Source organism: Penicillium diatomitis (genome assembly GCF_028827545.1).
Source record: "Penicillium diatomitis strain IBT 30728 chromosome Unknown utg000003l_segment0_segment0, whole genome shotgun sequence".
Lineage (NCBI taxonomy): Eukaryota > Fungi > Ascomycota > Eurotiomycetes > Eurotiales > Aspergillaceae > Penicillium > Penicillium diatomitis.
The window spans coordinates 1,285,181-1,302,998 of record NW_026623175.1 but is presented as its reverse complement, the minus strand read 5'-3'; the positions used below and the strand labels follow the sequence as shown (position 1 = coordinate 1,302,998).

The following is a 17,818-nucleotide window of genomic DNA, read 5'->3' as shown; positions in this document are numbered from 1 at the left end:
AGGGATGAGTAAGTTTGCGAGAGAAGAACAATCGTCTACAGAGGTAACGAGGAAAGCGTACACGGCAGAATATCCCTCGAAACGTTTGCTTCCTCCGGCATAAAACGGAAATTCCCCCAATGGCAAACAAGGATGATGAAGGTACATAACTGGATTGTTGATTTTGCGCAATATAGCGGTAGTATCAGCTGAAACAATCGCTGAGTTTGAGTGAACCGAGCCAGACGTCGCTCCCAATCTATGTTGCCCAATAATGAACATGCGCCAACTATCGGGAGATGAAGTATGAACAGTTTCAACACCATCAGGGTGTCTGGTCTTGGAGTCTTGTACCTCATGACCGAGAAGACTCCTTGACCAACATGACGAAGACTCAATAGAACAGATGATTCAATGGGTATTCTGCCTACTGAATGTCGGAGTGAGCAGTCACGGCGAAACCTGTCCATATCCGGATTCGGATATAAGCTCTATCACGAAATGTGCTAGTCAGAAGTCGTGGCATGGCTTGCCTTGCATGCAGGGGGTTGCAGATTCGTTGCTGATTGTCCACCCAGCTTACAGCATGAACGTTCGAGTATAGCGACGCCGACGGGGTGCAACAGAATCTACGTCCTCTCATTCTTGACAGTCGTTAGCAACAGTAACTTCCTTCTTCCATAAATAGGTCATATCAGACTGACATACTCGAGCCATCGCACCAGCATTGGCACGGGCCTGTTTGTCTTTAGTAAGCTTTTCCTTGGTAAGGTATCGTTGAACATCTCCGGAAGATCGATAAAGCTGTCATTGTTCAATTCGACATGGGATGATATCAATGAAGCGTACGGACCAAACATATCTAATATTGCCCAGAATATTACAACCCAACACAAGTCGTCCGGTCAAAGGTTTTATCAAAAGCCAGCCAATATACATGGATGGTGGGGGTGCTGTCACCACAAGATCACAACAGGCCGTAGCCCGATACCTACCTAGAGTCGTCTTCACGTTGGTGAAATGCAAAGATCTGCAGGTGGGCTTTCAAAGGATTACAGGAGACTCATGGGATCATAGGCCCGGAATGTTCTAGCACGGCTTAAATTCTAGTTTTGTCTGGAATGATCAGTCAATCAGTCAAATTCCCTGAGGTCAACACATTCAGTTCAAGCTGGAGGCAATTCCCTGAACGATGTATATGCCGAAATATCTAGAGTGGATAGGTATCAGGTGCGCATGTGACCACCACATCACGACTACCGAATCAATTTTACCGCCCTTGCTCATCTACTGATCGCTCGAGACTTCAATATGATTAGTGTAGTAGATTGAAATAATTCGGCTAGGAGGCGTGGGAAAGTAGACAGGTGAACGGGCAAAGAGAGTGACAAGTCACACGGTTAAACCTCGTCATATAGGTCTATCTATACCCATCCATAGCTTACAACCTCAGACAAACAAAGAGAAAACAAACAGCTTCGGGCTTATAAAGTACAGCCGGCTCATCAACATTTTTAACTCACCTGCCACCGGCATGACCATGTGTCCCTCAGGACGTGTCACACGATCAATGCATGCAGTTGTACAAGGCGGGAGCAGGTAAATGAAAAGACAATGGGGAGGACACCCAAAACAGGAACACGGTAATGGATATATCTATCACAGGACAGTAAAAAAAAAGAAAATAATAAGGGCGGGGGAAAGGTGTAATTGCACAAGAAGAGCGCACGCCAAGTAAGCTCAGCGGCACAAGCAGGGGTGACACATCTTTATTCCGGTGTCGAGAAGCCAATCACGTAGACGGGTTTCAGACAACCTGAACAGATGACATGCGGAAGCATTGTTTACTCGCGGGAAACGTCACGGCCGAAGACACGGGCCTTGATCCAGTCGAGAGCGACCAGGACACGGTTGCGGGCTAGCCAGATGGGAGAAGGGTCAAATTAGTCAGGGCCCATGACAGCATCTCGCAATTGGGAAACAGGAACAAACTCACAGCTGAAACACATGCTCAGGTAGGCGCTACGCCAGAATAGGTAGGTCAGAGTACCACCACTGGCAATGTTGCCGCTCAGCCAGCTGATATCGGCAACGGCACGCTCCTTACCAATGTAAGCGAGACTGCCCTGGTGGGAGTACTGGAAGGGGCCAATCTGCTTGGTGCGGCGGAGCTGCTTCTGGCGCTCACGGATCTCGTCGAAGACACGGTTGCGGTCCTCATCGGTCTTCGCCAAGGACTGCTCGTGAGACAGGGCCTGAAGCTCCTTCTCAAGAGTATCGGTCTTGGCCATGGTGTTGAAGAGGCGGGCCAGGAAAGCACCTTCCTGACCGGCAACCTGGGCAGTAGGGGCGTAGTTGGCAATGGCGCAGTCACCGACGGCCCAGATGTTCTCAGTGCCATTCACGACCAAGTATTCGTTGACTGCGAGACCGCGGCGCGAATCCTTCTGAGCGGGAATCTGGCCCATCAGATCGCGAACCACGGGGCGCACCGCGTTACCAGTGGCCCAAACCAAAAGTCCGTAGGGGATAGTCTCCAGAGTCTTGCTGCCGTCGGGGTTGGTGACCTCAGCCTCAATGTATTTGTCGGTGACCTTCTTGACCATAGTCTTGGTACGAATGGTGATCTCCTCCTCCTTGAAAGTAGACTCGGTATACTCGATCAGTTGCTTGGAGAACATGGGCAAAACGTTGGGGAGAGCCTCGACGAGAGTGACGTGGAAGTTGTCTTGGATCTCGGGGATCCACTTCTTGAGATCCTCGTTGAAGAAATCCTTGAGTTCACCGGCGAATTCGACACCGGTAGGGCCACCACCGACGACAACCATGTGCAGGAGACGCTTGACCTCCTCCTCGGTCTGATCCTTGAACATGGCGGTCTCGACACAATCCATAATGCGCTTACGAATGTTCTGGGCATCGGTAACTTCCTTCAGGAAGCACGAGTGCTCACGAACACCAGGGATACCTAGAAGCTCGATGTCAGCCTTGTCTTCCCCATACATACAAACACCCACCTCAATCGGTCACTGGGCAGAGGCCTTGAAGAGTGGAACCTACCAAAAGTCGCGTTTTCGGCACCAACACCGATCACTAGCATATCGAAAGGAACCTCCGTGTGAGAGATATCACCCTTGATCTCGGAGTCGTCGCTGATCAGAACGACGCGCTTCTCGTAGTCGACCTTGGTGGCTTCGGCTTCGTAGAATTTGACGGTAGCTTTCTTCTGGCGGAGAATGTTGCGGATAGGCTCCATGATGGAACGGTGCTCGATCAGACCAGTAGTGCAAGAGGGCAGCAGGGGAGTGAACAGGAAGTAGTTGCGGGGAGAGATGACGATGACGTTGTAGTTTTCAGTATCCAATTTCTTCAAGAGGGAGACGGAGCCCCAGCCAGTACCTAATTAGTTGACAAACATCTGTTAGTGCATCGCTTCCACATCTTTCCCGGCTGGACAGGCCAATTTCCTGGAGGGTCGGTCATTCTCAACTCCGACATACCAAGGATGACCAGGGTCTTCTTATTCGGATCAGCCTCATACTGCTCCTCCGGGTGACGCAATTCGTAGATGCTATAAGCCAAAGAGCCGGTGACAGCGAGGGCACTCAGCCAGGTCAAACGCCAGGCCCAGCGCAGGACCCGGAAACGCTTCTTGGGCTTGGGAGCCGGCCCGGAAGCGGGCGCAGCGGCATCAGCATAACCGCGACGAGCGGCGCGAGAAATGGATTGCAGGCCGTTGGGACGCAGAGGGCTAGTACGGAGGGTCTGCGATGCAGTGGCGAAGGTGCGGCGTGACATCGCAGCCAGCGACAAGCTGGATGGTGATGCCATCGCACGCATCGCCAGTGCGGAGCCAGCCATGATGGAGGTCGTCATGGATAGGGCGCCTCGGCCAGAGGGACTGGGACTGGGACTGGGGAACAAGGCGGGTACAGAAGCTGGGGGACAGCAGTGTATGAGGAGAGAAGGGAAAAGAGAGAGAGGTGTCTCAATGCTCCAGGTTGAATGATAATAACGGGCCTTGCCAGATGAGGTGACCCGAACGCCTTGACCAGGTGTGAAAATCCAGAAAATCTCGAAAGTGATCTTTCAAGGGCGCACATCCCAAACGGGAGTCTGGATTTTCTATGGGAAAAAAAAATATGATTTCTTTTCTTTTTGGGCTCTTTTCGAAGCTCTGGAAGCCTTGGAACCAATCAATGGGGTGCAATGGATCAGTTTCGTTGCAGCTGTGCTTTGATAAGAATACTGTTTTGGGCGAATCGGTGTGGCTGTCCGGCAGTCACGACACAGCAGAACATCCCAATTAGGTAAAGCGCCTCTCGACTAGGACTAGAGCCGTCCTGGATTTCAAATTTTGGAGGCATCTCACCGCCCGCGGAGCACGATGACTTCATTGCGTCGCGGCTGTCTGCACCCGTATCATCATCGTGAGTTTTGATCGTGCTTACAATGACCTGAGTATCAGAGTGGCCTCACAGGAGAATTCTTATCGGCGCATGGCTGGGATGGTCAATTGACTTCATTTGACCAGACTGTTCTCCGACCTGATGATGACTTTACGCAGCAACCGAGACCGTGATGGACGGGAGCCTCGACATGTGAGACCCATTTTATTTCGGGCCGGGCGGCGCCACTTCTATGAGTTTTGCAGATGACAATTTGCAAAACACACAGCCGATTTGGAGGCTGATGAGAGGCCCCCCTACCTTGAAATTAACCGCGGAGACAATTCTCTTAAGGCCTCATAGAAGTGTTTTGCGTTGATGCTGTTCGCCAGCTCGGCAAGAGCAAATCTGAAGCTGCCTTCCATATTTTACCGCACTTGGACCTACCCACAGGCTGGCTCGTTCTGTCTTGTGTCTAGTGTCTACTATCTACGTTGTGCAATTGCAATACTGACAAGCTCCAACTGGACAACCTCTCACGCCTCCAGAGTGCAGACTGTAGTGAGGTCCAAGCGAAACTGAAAGATGCTCTGCCTGAATTGCGTACCGTCACGCCCGGCATGAAAGACCCTAATAGTTCCTATAGTAGATGTGGCACAAAGAAAGCCTTAACTTCCATTCATTTGACCAGAAACCAGTTGAACATGAAGGAAACCGCATGATACTAATGCACCATGATATTCACATGATGTCCCTAGTGAGATATCTCATGCTCTTTTGCAAGAACATCTTGCCATTCCATCGGGTCCCGTCTCGGGCGGGAGATATCCATGAAGATCAAAAGAAGTCGCTGACGACCGTCAAGGATCTCGAGAGTAATACAACGAATACATATAGTAGATGAGAAGTCTCAGGTTGCTCCATTGAATTTATGTAGTGCAGCTTTACACTTGTTTGATGACCATCTCATAAGGAGCATACATCAACTGCCTCCCGAATATCTCTGACTCATGATGATTGGAACACATAGCTTGTACAACTACGTGGAGCAGGTTAATACATGTTTAGTCAGAGCACATATGTAGAGGTAGTATATATCAGGTAACTGACATGGATGATGGGGACGGGCTCTACTGAAGATGACCTGCTGTGATCAGAAACAGTTCAAGCTCCTTCAACCGGGTAGCTCTTAGATAGGTTGCGAAAGACATCACACAAGCTTGAAATCATTATTGATAACCCAACAGGCTGCAGCCCGCCATAATTTAGATTAGATCCTTGCACGTCTGGTACCTATTGATGTTCATGTCTCGACCGGAAGTCTTCGTGTTAGGTTTGATATAGAGTTCAAATCTACATCCATACGGATGCCCTAATTGCCAGCGGGAAGGCACATGACCTCCCAAGCGCGTAGGTAGCACACACTCGGCCTCTCATCTTCCGCAACGATCGCCTCCTTTCCAAGACTTCATTACAGTACGTCTGCCCAACCTCGTCACGAGCACTGCTTACTGCTAGGACAAGCAGTAAGACAACCTGAAATCAGGAAGACAAGATCAGCTTTCACGTCCCAGCATTCCATGGGAGCTTTAAAGTGGGTGAATCATTTACCAAGAGCGCACGCAGCTCCTGCTGGATTCGATAAGCCACAATAATCCACGTAGCAAGTGTCTCTGCTTTTACAACAGGAATCGATATCACAACATGGACTGAGGAAATCGCAGCAGCGTTTAGCGAGCTTATTATCCGAAGCTTCTGCTGCTGCAGCGCGTGAGAGGACGTCCTCGTAGGCGGCGATCTCTTCTGGGGTCGTTAAGAGATCTATACTGAGATGAGTATCCATCAAGCATTGCAATGGGGAGTCACGGTCCATCCGATGAGATAGTTCCTCTGACCGTAAACATTGAAGGTTTGGGCCGTGCTCAGGGCAGCAACCAACGTCATTGACAATAGAAAGTGCATTTGGAAAGACTTCTCGAAAAAGGTGAGTCAAAAGATGGAATGGAAGACCTTCGTTGATCCACAGACTGATCTGATTGTAAACAGCAAAAGCCGGGGGGGATCATGCCCTTTTTATATCTACAATTTGGAATGGATGCTCCACAATGTGTCCGACTCAGCACGCTCTGATCCATTGACACGAGCGGATGAGGTGGTTCTCTGTTGTCGCCAATGAACGATTCTATTCTTCTGGATCGCCCCAAGGAAACCTAGTGGGCTACTCATTCAGACCGGGTGCATTGGCTAATCCACTGGAACATGATACTCTCATCCTTCCACACTGTGCCCGGAGATAGATTCAGCCATACAAGTCTTGCTGTCATTGCAGATGACCCAATTTGTTTCTATCCCTGCATCGACCTTACCTAGAAGTGAAGAGGGGAAAACGCTTTGTTAGTCTTTCGCTGCCATTCTTGACGTACTTCTTCGCATGGAGATACATGAAACCCTGCTATAGCCGTTGTGATGATCCATTTCAGTCGCTACCCTAACATGCAATCCAGCACAACTAACCCATCCACGACTAGGGCGCTCTTGGCTGACAAAAGCAAGCCAATCATTTCCCTCCTTTAGAGCATAAGAATGCAGTGCGTTGGGGGCCTAAATGTACGATGCAGATTCCTCGAACGAGAATCCCACTCGAAAGACATTGGAAGGTGGGGCAAGTTTGCAAGGCGCTACATTACTACATTTATGTTCACGGACACATAACCCTTGATTCTTTTGTCAATTTCTCCGGACTGAAATACAGTCAGTGAAAATGTTTGCCGTTCGTAATATCACAATTCGAGAGATGGGTTGGTAAGGAAAAAATGTTGGGCCTGAAATTGCATCAGCACGTCAGACCAAATTCATGAACCTGAGAGACTCTTGATTGTGGTTATCGGATGTCTGAGCGTTATTCCTATTGACCATTGACCAGTACATGGTATCCGGGAGAGAAAAGGACCACCTGCAGAAGCTCGCCTTTTTTCGCTCCTTTGGTTTGACGAGAGAATTGTTTGACTAGTACTGGGCTGGAGTATCCTCTTTACGAACGCCTGCCTGCAAAGAGCTTTCCAAGCCATTCATCTACTTCTCAATATTCAGGTCTGATGGCATTAGGTCGCTATATGGGAGGTTTTCTTTGAAATTGACTAGCAGAACGGGCATTTTCGAGATACCTACCGAGTCCTGTAGGGTTCTCCACAGTTTTTGTCGGGCTCATACTTTCTACGACTCGGTAAGAGAGTCCCAAGATCAAGCGGAGAAGCTATTCAATCGGCAACTATACCCATGGCTGGGTACCTCTTTTCAGCTAGTAGCTGTCACCTTTACACTAAGACGGGAGTTACCCCAAGTAGAATCAATAACAACTAACACTACGAGGAGTATGAGACAGTTGGGGGGGATTATTGTTGAAACAATGGTTTTGGGCGGCTAGGTATATACCGTTTCTAGCTATCCACCCGAGACGTTCAGCAGGACAGTCGCGGTCAGCAGACAGTGCAAGGCTTCCCTTCAAGAGCTTCAGCTACAGCGAAAAACGCAGGCTTCGCCTCGAGAGTATTGTTGAACAAACACGCGCCACCTTGGCCAGCAAACGTTCCCGGCACCCAAGAGTATGCATCGTCAAAGTCCCATACAACAACACCGATGCAGCGCGGGCCAACATTCAAGCAACTTTCGACGCTTGTGTAGTAGTCCTGAGCCTGCTGTTTCTGCACAGCGGGAGTATAGTAGGGTACTTGCGCAAATCGAATGTCAAGCTCGGTGATGGCAACCTCCAGACCAGCCTCGATATAGGCTCGCTTGGTGGCGACCTGATCCGCCAACGAGGGAGTCTCGCCAACGATGAAATGCGATTCAAGACCAACACCATCAATGCGAATGCCCCGGCTTCGAAGATTCTTGACAAGCTGGAGAACCGTTGATGACTTGACACCCTGGTTCTCAATGCCGTAATCATTGTAGTACAGCTTCACATCGTGGGCTCCAATCTCGGCCAGCGCGTCCTGGGCAAACTTGAACGCAAGATAGAAGTAATCCTCGCCAATGGTGTTGTACCAGACGCTAGAGGAGAAAGACCCGTCGCCGTTGATGGCCTCGTTGACCACATCCCATGAGTAACAGCGCTTGCCAAAGTGTTGGACCGTCTTGTAGATGTGGTTCTTCATCACCGAGGTGAGAGCTTCCTTGGTCCACGTTTTCGAAGTCACGAAATCAGACAACTGGCTGGCCCAGACAAGGTTGTGGCAGCGAATTTGTGCGCCGTGACGTCCAGCTATCTCTAGGAACTCATCGCCGGCCGTGAAGTTGAACACGTTCTGTTCTGGTTCGGTGTACATGAACTATGATTGTGAGTGTCAGCAAGTCACCTTCATATAAGCGTTGCCTGTGTAAAATCACCCTGGAAATTGTAAATCGGGGTTGCGTCTCCATACCTTCATTGCGTTTGCGGGAGTAACTTCGCCAAAGTTCTTTCTCAAGACCTTCAGATAGGCAGCATCGGTGGTCTCGGCCGTATTGGGAATATCGGCGGCGGTACCAAACCAGTGCATTTCACGACGCTGCGCGAGTTTGTTGAGATCCACCTTTTCGCTGTGGCTTTGGGGTGGATGTGGTGCAGCCTGAGAAAGCCCGGCCAGCAAGGCCGCAATCATAATGGTCGAACGCATCGTGGATTGAACAAGGTTGCTCTAAAGTACAATCAAAGAACTTTGAATGTTTCGAATGCTCAAGACACTCTTCTTCGATGAATTTGAGGAGGCTATTTAAACAATCCCAAACAAGCTTTTTGGGCATACATTCCCCGCATGTCTTCTTTCCATAATCCTTGCCGTCAACACCGGTTACGCTTACTCCTATTGGCCTTTTCTGGATGTGAGTCCCCTGAGAACACCTTTGCCAGGTCAATGGTAGAATCATTCAGCCATTAGGCTATACCAAAACGCGGGGAAATAGAGACGAAGCGGCTAAGTTGTGAGACACTAGCCCTTTTTCCGCTTAAAACGGAGATGGCTTATACACAGAAAGAGAGGAGGACTAAGCGCAATTTAGCTGCAGAAAGCCACTTTTCAATCAACCGCGGCTCGGGAACTATGTTTTTGACTCTTGTGGGGTCTGGGATATTGCGAGTCCCGTTTATCTAGCAGGTTCTTCCAGACTGCGAACGTGCTTTGTCAGGGTTCGTGGACTCAATGGCAAACTTTTGCTAGGTCTAGCCTCTCGTCTGTGCACAGCCGTAAAGGGTCTCCTAAAGAGCCTGAATGATCCGAGCTGTGACAAACATTCAACCTCCACCATCTGGCAGTAGGCTCTCAAATTCGATCGATGATCTCTCATGGTAAATCGAACCGATCAGGGGACTCGATGAATTACCGGCCATATCCATCTGCCGGTTTGGGGTCGATGCTCAAATCTAGATCGAAGCTCTATCGGGGGCAAAACTTTGTGCACCATTTGGGAAGAAACCAGCTCGAAGGTGAGCCCAGGGAGCAGGGATTCAGTTTGATCTTTCATTGAATAGCGATGCCACAGATTTGTTTCGTGCGATGGGCTCGCCAATGCCATGTCTGCGTACCCTCATAGCACGCTTGATTCATCTGGGATTATCAATTACACCGCAGGATGTCTACATGAGCTCGTGGCTTCGCCACTTTGAAATCACTTCACTGGCTCGGATAATGGACTGTGTTGGCCCAAGGATCATCAGAACTTTTTGATAATTGACGCAGGAAAGGATCAGCGACTCCGAAAGTTCGTAAGTCTCCTGTGTGGGTCTTCTCCTCTTCCAATGCAGGAATCTTGCAATCTAAATCAGGAGAATCAAAGGTGGTAGTCAGATGCCCAAAAAGCCAACTTCCCTTCAGGATGTAAGACGAGGATAGGCGATTGAAGCAGAAAAGGAAATCAAAATCACAGAGTCAATCTTTTTTTTACCAGGACTCAATGGGGCTGGGGTAGGGTTCCACAAGTACTTTGATGACAGGATGCAATGTCGAACGACTCCCAAAGGGTGATCATATTCTTGTGGGTTGGGGTCATCGCATTCGATGTGCGTCCTGCTATCGGTTCGGTTCGGTTCGGTTCGGTTCTGGATCCTTGATGCAAAGTTAGTAAAGCAATACCTGTGCGACTGGGAATGTGAACTCCAGAAGAAATACTGAGCCTGATGTCCATAGGGAGAGGAGTCAAGCTCTGCAGCGCCCAGAATTTTCCTCTTCAACCCCGATGGTGCGCGTTGTAGAGTATGGTGACTTCTTGATACCAAGTCAGTTGATTCAATAGGGTCGCTTCAGCCCAAGGCAGGCCAGCAGAGTATGTAGGCTAAAGATTTTGAAGAGAAGAAGGCTGAAGTATTAACCCAATTTACCATGGGGGGAGGCGGGGTTGCTACACTCCAATGACGAGGACAATTGAGATACTTGAGTCAAAAAGAAGGACATTAAATTGTAAGCATCGTAACTCTGATCCTCGTACTAGATAGAACATGAAATCACACGGCTTTTCCAACCATGACAAGGCTGCCGCAAAGGATACGGTGATCGCATCTCTCAAAGCTCATGCTGAGTAATGGTCGCCTTCTCACCACCGTCGGCGCTTGCAGACCGGCCGACGGTGCCAGAAAGCGCCTGAACCTTCTCGGTAGCCAGAGCACCGCCAAGAACGGCTCGCTCGCCATCGAATTTCCTGACGATCTCCTCCAGAGGAATTTCCTTGGTCTCGACGTAGAACTTCCAGACGATGAAGATCTCGAAGACCAGGAAGAGATCGTAGACAATGTAGTACTTCCATGCGATGGCGTCCAAGGCAACGGGGTTCACGTATTGGTTGAACCAGAGACTGAGGTCAACGCAGAAGAACATGATGGTGAGACCCTTGGCGCGGAGACGGTATGGCAAAATCTCAGAGGAATATGAGACTAGGAGACCACTGTAACCGATGTTGTAGGCAATGTAGAAGAGGAACATGAAGGCGATGACGGTGTTCGCCGCACTGTTGTCCTTCACGCCACCTTCCTTTGCAATGAGGAAGCGAGCCAGGGCAATGGTCATGGCGACGTAGCACGCGAGCATGCTGAAACTGGATGTCAGGAACAGCTTACGACGACCAAAGTAATCGACGAAGAAGCAAATTCCGGTAGCGGAGACGACGTTCACTGCGCTCAAGATCAAATTGATGGTGAGCTGGGTGTTAGAGTCACCAATGCCAATCATTTTCAGGACCTAATCATGTCAGCGGAAATGTTCACCAGATGCTTGAGAATTAAGTCGAGTGCTTACCTGAGGGAGGAAGTAGGAGATAATTCCATTTCCAGACCACTGGGAGAAGAAGCCAATGGTGACCAGAATGATCGTACGATGACGGTTACCCGGGGTAGCAAAGAACTCGAGCCAGCTGTTGCCCTCGTACTCGTTCTCCAATTGAATTGTTTGTTGGATCTCGTCAAATTCAATGTTGATCAGTTCATCATCGAGATCACCCTGCGCATGCACATCGGCCAAGATCTTCTTTGCCTTCTCCAATTGTCCCTTGGAGATGAGCCAACGCGGCGACTCAGGGACGGTCCTTCAATCATGGTGTCAGTGCGTGTGCGAGTCATGGGTAATGCGAGTCTCTCTGCCACTTACCAGATGAAGACCAGCTGACACAAAGACGGGACAGCCTGGAGAAGACAAGGGACACGCCACGACCATGCGCTGCCACCAATGTGATTGGTTCCTATTCAGAGACACGCCAGATCAGTACGTAATCAATTGATCTGGAATAATAGTCCCCAACTTACCCAGAGCAACACAAGCTCCAATGAGGGATCCAATATACCACAAACTGTTGTAGATGGACGAGTAGATCGCACGGTGCTGGGGGTGCACCAACTCAGTGACGAGAAGAGGAGAGCATTCCTAGTCCGGTGAGTGAGAGGGCTTTAAAGACATTCCTGAGTTTCGGGACTCACCTGAGCAATTCCGAGACCGAAGCCGAGAATCATTCGACCAACGACGAATAAGGCAATCTTATAGCCAATGGAGACCATGGCGACACCGAAAAGCATGATCACGCATCCCACGACCACACCAGCACGTCGTCCAAGAAGATCGGCGACGTATGGCACCACTGGAATCGAAATAAGGGAACCAATTGACATGGAGCAAGCAAGAATACCCAAAGTGCTACCTGTAGGGTAGTTGTAGGCTATGATATGAATCTCATTAGCTTCACACCATCCTCCACGATGGTTGAAAGGAAGAGCCACTTACATTCGTTCCAGGAATCCATCGACTGAAGACCGTTCATCAGCGATCCATCGTAACCTGTCCCGATAGTCAGTGTTTTGTTCCATTGGGAGACATGGCCTAGACAAACAACTGACCGTTGGTAGCGGAGGTAATCATGGCAGCCCATAGAGTCAGATAGACACTACGCATGCCCTTCATCTTCCACCAAGTGACACGAGGCCACTCGCGGCCGGCGAGAGTAAAGGTATCCTTTCCCATTGTTGTCGATCTGTTGCGTCTTCTCTCTTGGGGCGAAGTGCACGAGATAGGACGGGGACGGGGCTGCGGTCAAAATGCAACCAAGGGCGCGGTCCTCAGAGAAAGAATTCTCTAACACTTGCTGGCGACCGGCGACTATTTGAATAAGCGAGGCAGACTACATTGCCACTGACAGACCAGTCTCTCTTAGCGGCAAAATAGGATAAATTGCGAGATCCTCTGGCCTGTCAGGGCTCGCGGTCCCCCAGACCCCAGGCCTGCGATCAAGTTGCGGAGTCCCAAGAACCAGACTCCATCAAGCTTTGCCGTATACTGCATGGCAAGGCTTCCACCACCTGAGGGAAAGCTATGGCGGCATGACCCCGTCTGAGACAAAGCTAAACCGGGATTGAGGCTAAATGCAGGCTCTCTCCACGGAACAACCAAGGCGACCAACAGAAAATGTATATTCGCATATGGCGCTCGCTCGTCACGAGGGTCACGGAGGCCAGGGAGCGAAGCTTGAGGATTCGGAGTGAGAGCCGTACATCACCTCAAGGGGAAACGTTGCGGCATACACCCCGCGACCATGATTGGACCTTTTTCACGGCGGGGGATGGATCAGGACTTGCGAGCGTTGGCCGCAAGCGACCCTAAAGCGTTTCGGGAAAGGAGCCCAGGGCCGACGTCTGCATCGGGATATGGGGGAAGGGGCTGGCCATTGAGGGCGTGGACAACTTCTCCACTGAACAGCTCCACTGATCCCTGAAGCTGAAGGCTTTCTTCCCCCAGGTTGTCTGATAATTGCCCCGGATTCAAGCACGCGAAGCATGATTGGGCAAGTTGAACCCCATAGTGTCGTTGATTAGTCTTCTTAGGGCATCGTGCCGCTCGTGAGACCTCCCCGCTGTCTGACCCCAGAGTGGCAGAGAGTATTCATCCAGCCGACCAGCCAGTCTGGACTCCGCAAGTCTGCGGCCACTTGAACGATTGGAGCAATCGTAAAATTGATTTGTTCATAGGAGACCTGTAGAGCGGATGACTGGAGCAACCCATTCGGGCGTCCTCGGGACTCTGAGAAATGAGAGCTGTATCGGTCAGCATCTCGTTCGTACGTGTCTGTGCCACTGAGCCGACCGGTTGAAGGCCGGCTTCGCGGTTCACCCAATTTTTACGGTCTGTCTCGGTCTAGCCTTGCGGATCGGGTCATCTCTTGACATAGCTCGTGACTCCCTCGCGGCGAGCTTTCGTGTAGTGATCGGTGTTGCTTTCGCGATCTGTGATTGACATTTGCAACTGCCGAGGGAAGGGGCTTGCACCAAGATCAAGGTTCACAAGTGGTGATTGGTGCTATGACTTGCTAAAGTGTTGGCCCTTTTGGCAGCAGGACGTGCACGTGATGGGGAGAGACCAAGCCTGGACGTCTCGAGAACCGATTGCTTTCGCCTCCCAAAATCACAAACTCACCAGGCCGCAGTCCAGGCATAGGCATCGAAGCCGACTTTGCCTCCAAATTTGACAAGCCAGATTTGCCTCCCCTGGAGCATCTCTCGAGTTTCAAGGATCTCTGCCTGGAGCACGGTATCGCGTCGCTATTTCACGCAAGTGGGCCATGGGTCGCAAACATTCCATGTTCGGCACACGTCTACAAGGCTGGACCCTCTAACGGAATTGAGATCAAAGGGCCCGCTTTTGTGTACTTGATTCACCTGGCAAATCACCAGACCCATGTTCAAGCAAAGCAATGGGGAAGATCCATCCTACTACAGCCTTTGGTTGAAGGGTGTTCGTCCGACTGTTCCCACTTACGAAGCTGGCTGTTCCTGCTAATCAATGGGTAAAGTACGAGGCGAAAATACTCGCTGCAGTGAGAAATGTGATTCTTGGAAGAGAAATTATCCTGTCAGGAAGGAAGCTTACGCACTAGAGGGTCTCCTGCACACAAGTGGATTCGTCGGTAACCATGCACCTAAATAGCATCGTGGCCGAAGACGCCGGCCGGGTCAAGTCCCCTCCTCATCTTCCCAGGCCGAATGGGGCCTGACGGTTCTCGCATGAGCAACAATCGAAATGGGCGATCAACCCTCCGACCAGATTGCTCCTCACATGCGGTACTCGAGGTTTGATTCAATCAGCTGATGATATCACAGCAACTCGCTACAGTCAATACCTCGTTAATCTCGAATTCATTGGATCTCTGGGCATGGGTGCCGCCGGCTAAATGATGAAGTGCCCATGCGCACAGTCGCTTCCTATTCTGCTCGAGTCAGAGCAGCCCATTGGGCTTCAGCTCTAAACAGGTAGCACAAGACATCCATGTCAAAGATGAGAGTCTCTTCTTTTGGGAAAGACAATTCGAAGAGTCCTCTGACAGGAGCTTCTCCATGGAATATCGATGGTCGATGCGCAACCCGATGGCTTGGCATAAGGGCCATTCCTTTGCCAAATCGGAGATGATTTACCCAGCCTTTTGCCCTTTCCGGTTCTGGTCAAGGGTGTGTTGAGTCTGTTGACTGTTGAGTCGGTCTAGTAGTGTGCCACCCGCTTGCCACGACTGACTGTCCTTGCGGTTACTGGACATGGATGAGGTGCGCACTAGCAAACGCGCGGACCTATCAAGCTCGCCTTCGCATATCGCTTCGCCGCGAAGGACTTGATTCGAGTCAATAGAAGTTGCCACTGCTCTGAGGGGCCAAATGACCAAAGCACTAGCGTACAGTGGCCAATTCCCTGGACCGGATGACCTGATCGGTCGAAGCATGGTAGTTTCGAATGACTTCCGGTCTCAATGTGAGCATAGTGCAGGTCTCCGTGAGTGTGAACGAGTCAGTGTGAATGATTTTGCAAGAAGCGGAAGAGCTCGGGTATACCAATTCCTCGAATTCGACTGGGATCATCTGTTGCAAGATAGAAAAGTAGGACTGATACCAGATCACTACGATTGTTTCTGACCACGGGTCGGTCCATTGACCTCTCGGCCCCTTTTCCGACGACCTCTTCAGCCTGTTGAAGCAAGACTTCCCATGCGAGTGGAGGGATACAACTTCGAGATCACCAAACAAGCAGTATGACAGTTCCATGACTCTATGGGTTCAAATTTCCTCAAGTCCTTCTTTGCAGTTTATGTGGTATGCTGGGCCTCATCGGTAAACAGTTGATACCTTGCGTTCTAAGACGGGGTGGTACATGTGTCCGTGTTCTTTTCTAGATAAACATCCAGGAAAATTCCCATGCCAACTTGGCCGTGGGCGTGATTGCTAGTCTGAGTGCAGGGAATGCACCGTGTCAAGTCTGCCCTGAGACATTATTTACGGAGCAAAAGTGAACTGCAGTCTGTCAGAGTAGGGGAAGGGATGAATTCATGAATGTACTGGAAGCTTTGCCTATCAGACACCAGCGCATGCCTGTTGGTTCTGGGTAGCAACCTATCAAGTAGCAGGAAGCCATCTGAAGGGCAGGAGGCGAATCTCCATCATAGCACGACATGTACCGGTCTATTGATATCAGTGAACAGACGGTACGTTGGTGGCCTGTCTACAGTAAGGATAATTCTCGCAAGGACCTCTCTGAGTATTCAACAATCTTGAGTGGTCGATTTTTGTCAGAATTCATTTCCTGGCAGTAGTATTGACGCTGTGGTCCGGGCAAAATTCTGCTCAACATCATATGAATCTGACCAAAACACACATTTTCAGGCCATGGTTGCATGACAAAATCTCTCATTCCAGCTATTCTCGGTTTTGCTTGTTCGATGAATACGTGTCGTCCAGCATTTGGGCTGAAATTTTCTCATCGTCGAGACTTGTTGGCGGAGATTGCCTCCGTTCATGTACCTACAGACCCAGCAGTCATGTGATTTCTTTCCCCTGCTGTCTCTGGTAAGTCTTCCTCTTCTTCTCTCTATCTTCTGGGGGTCTGGTCAGGCTTCCTCGCCGCTCGCCAAGTCAATTGCTCCTTTCTCTTCTTCTCTTCTTCTCTTCTTCTCTTCTTCTCTTCTTCTCTTCTTCTCTTCTACGTTGGCCTAGCTTACAATGTTGGAAGTCTGCAGGTAGATCAGACGACTCCCCTCACAGGCCGGCATCTGTATTCAAAGGTTTTTTTTTGGCGGAGAAGCCGAGCATCATATTGTCTTTTTCACTTGAAATCGGATCATATGAGTGCGACCCTTCGCAAGCAAGGAACCGGTTCAGATATCATCAGGTGGCTTAGTATCTTTGACGATCTGACCGATCTTTCACTGCACCCATTTTTGCCTCCCGACAATTTCACGAATTTGTCATGGGCAATCAGATTCAGGACGCCTTCTTGAAGACAACTTGAGCCAAGTCATGAACTCCAGCTGGATGATACCTAGGGAGAGGAAGCAAATAAAACGGAACAACATATGTTCGAAATTGTTCAAGCTTTGATGGTGATGCACAATCTGTGATTCAAGCTGACAGTCTTTCGAGTCATAGCGCAGTCACACTACACATTCGTTTCTCGAGAAGAGCACAAAGCGCACGCGAATCCCCATTTTTAACCCCAAGAATTGCCTCGCTCGGTGCTATCAGGCTTAAAGAAAGACCCTGACTGGACTGGTACTTAGTTGAGACCTTCACCCACGATACTCCGATAGCTCCATCTACTCTTACAAGACCCCAATATCAAAACCGAGGCTTCTATTTTACTGGTGAATTGATGGAAGCTTGCAGGGAAGCTTGCAGAGCACCTGAAGAGAGACAACGTTTAACTTGACCGTCAAAACTCAACCTCATAGACATCAGCATGGAGGTTGCGTTGCTACCTGAGGGAGAAAAAAGTGATGGAGGTTCGTCATCCAGATGCTTGCCTATGTGCAGGACTAGATGAGATGTTGGAGGGTTTTCCCCTTCGTAGGGCAGGTTTTCCCTTCCTCGTTTTCTCGGTCCTTTCTCTTGGTCTCTGCTACTTGACGTGTCTGCGGGCCCTTCGGTCTCTCAGTAAGCAAGCATTAAAATGATCTTGAGACGATCA

General features: G+C 49.9%; 3 protein-coding genes across 3 annotated transcripts; all 3 read right to left on the bottom strand.

The window, feature by feature from the left end:
* Positions 1–1,823: 1,823 nt before the first annotated feature.
* On the bottom strand, positions 1,824–3,840 carry N7539_002671 (uncharacterized protein; the record flags this gene model as incomplete). Its single annotated transcript, XM_056932274.1, has 4 exons — positions 1,824–1,897; positions 1,976–2,947; positions 3,040–3,378; positions 3,480–3,840. The coding sequence occupies 4 exons, from the start codon at positions 3,838–3,840 to the stop codon at positions 1,824–1,826; spliced, it is 1,746 nt and encodes a 581-aa protein (XP_056792233.1).
* A 4,003-nt stretch (positions 3,841–7,843) lies between these two features.
* N7539_002670 (endo-1,4-beta-xylanase) lies at positions 7,844–9,025 on the bottom strand (the record flags this gene model as incomplete). Its single annotated transcript, XM_056932273.1, has 2 exons — positions 7,844–8,698; positions 8,792–9,025. The coding sequence occupies 2 exons, from the start codon at positions 9,023–9,025 to the stop codon at positions 7,844–7,846; spliced, it is 1,089 nt and encodes a 362-aa protein (XP_056792232.1).
* Positions 9,026–10,903: 1,878 nt separating this feature from the next.
* N7539_002669 (sugar porter family MFS transporter) lies at positions 10,904–12,844 on the bottom strand (the record flags this gene model as incomplete). The annotated part of the gene is made up of 7 exons (XM_056932272.1): positions 10,904–11,575; positions 11,633–11,918; positions 11,981–12,071; positions 12,136–12,253; positions 12,307–12,542; positions 12,608–12,661; positions 12,721–12,844. The coding sequence occupies 7 exons, from the start codon at positions 12,842–12,844 to the stop codon at positions 10,904–10,906; spliced, it is 1,581 nt and encodes a 526-aa protein (XP_056792231.1).
* Between the last annotated feature and the right edge of the window lie 4,974 nt (positions 12,845–17,818).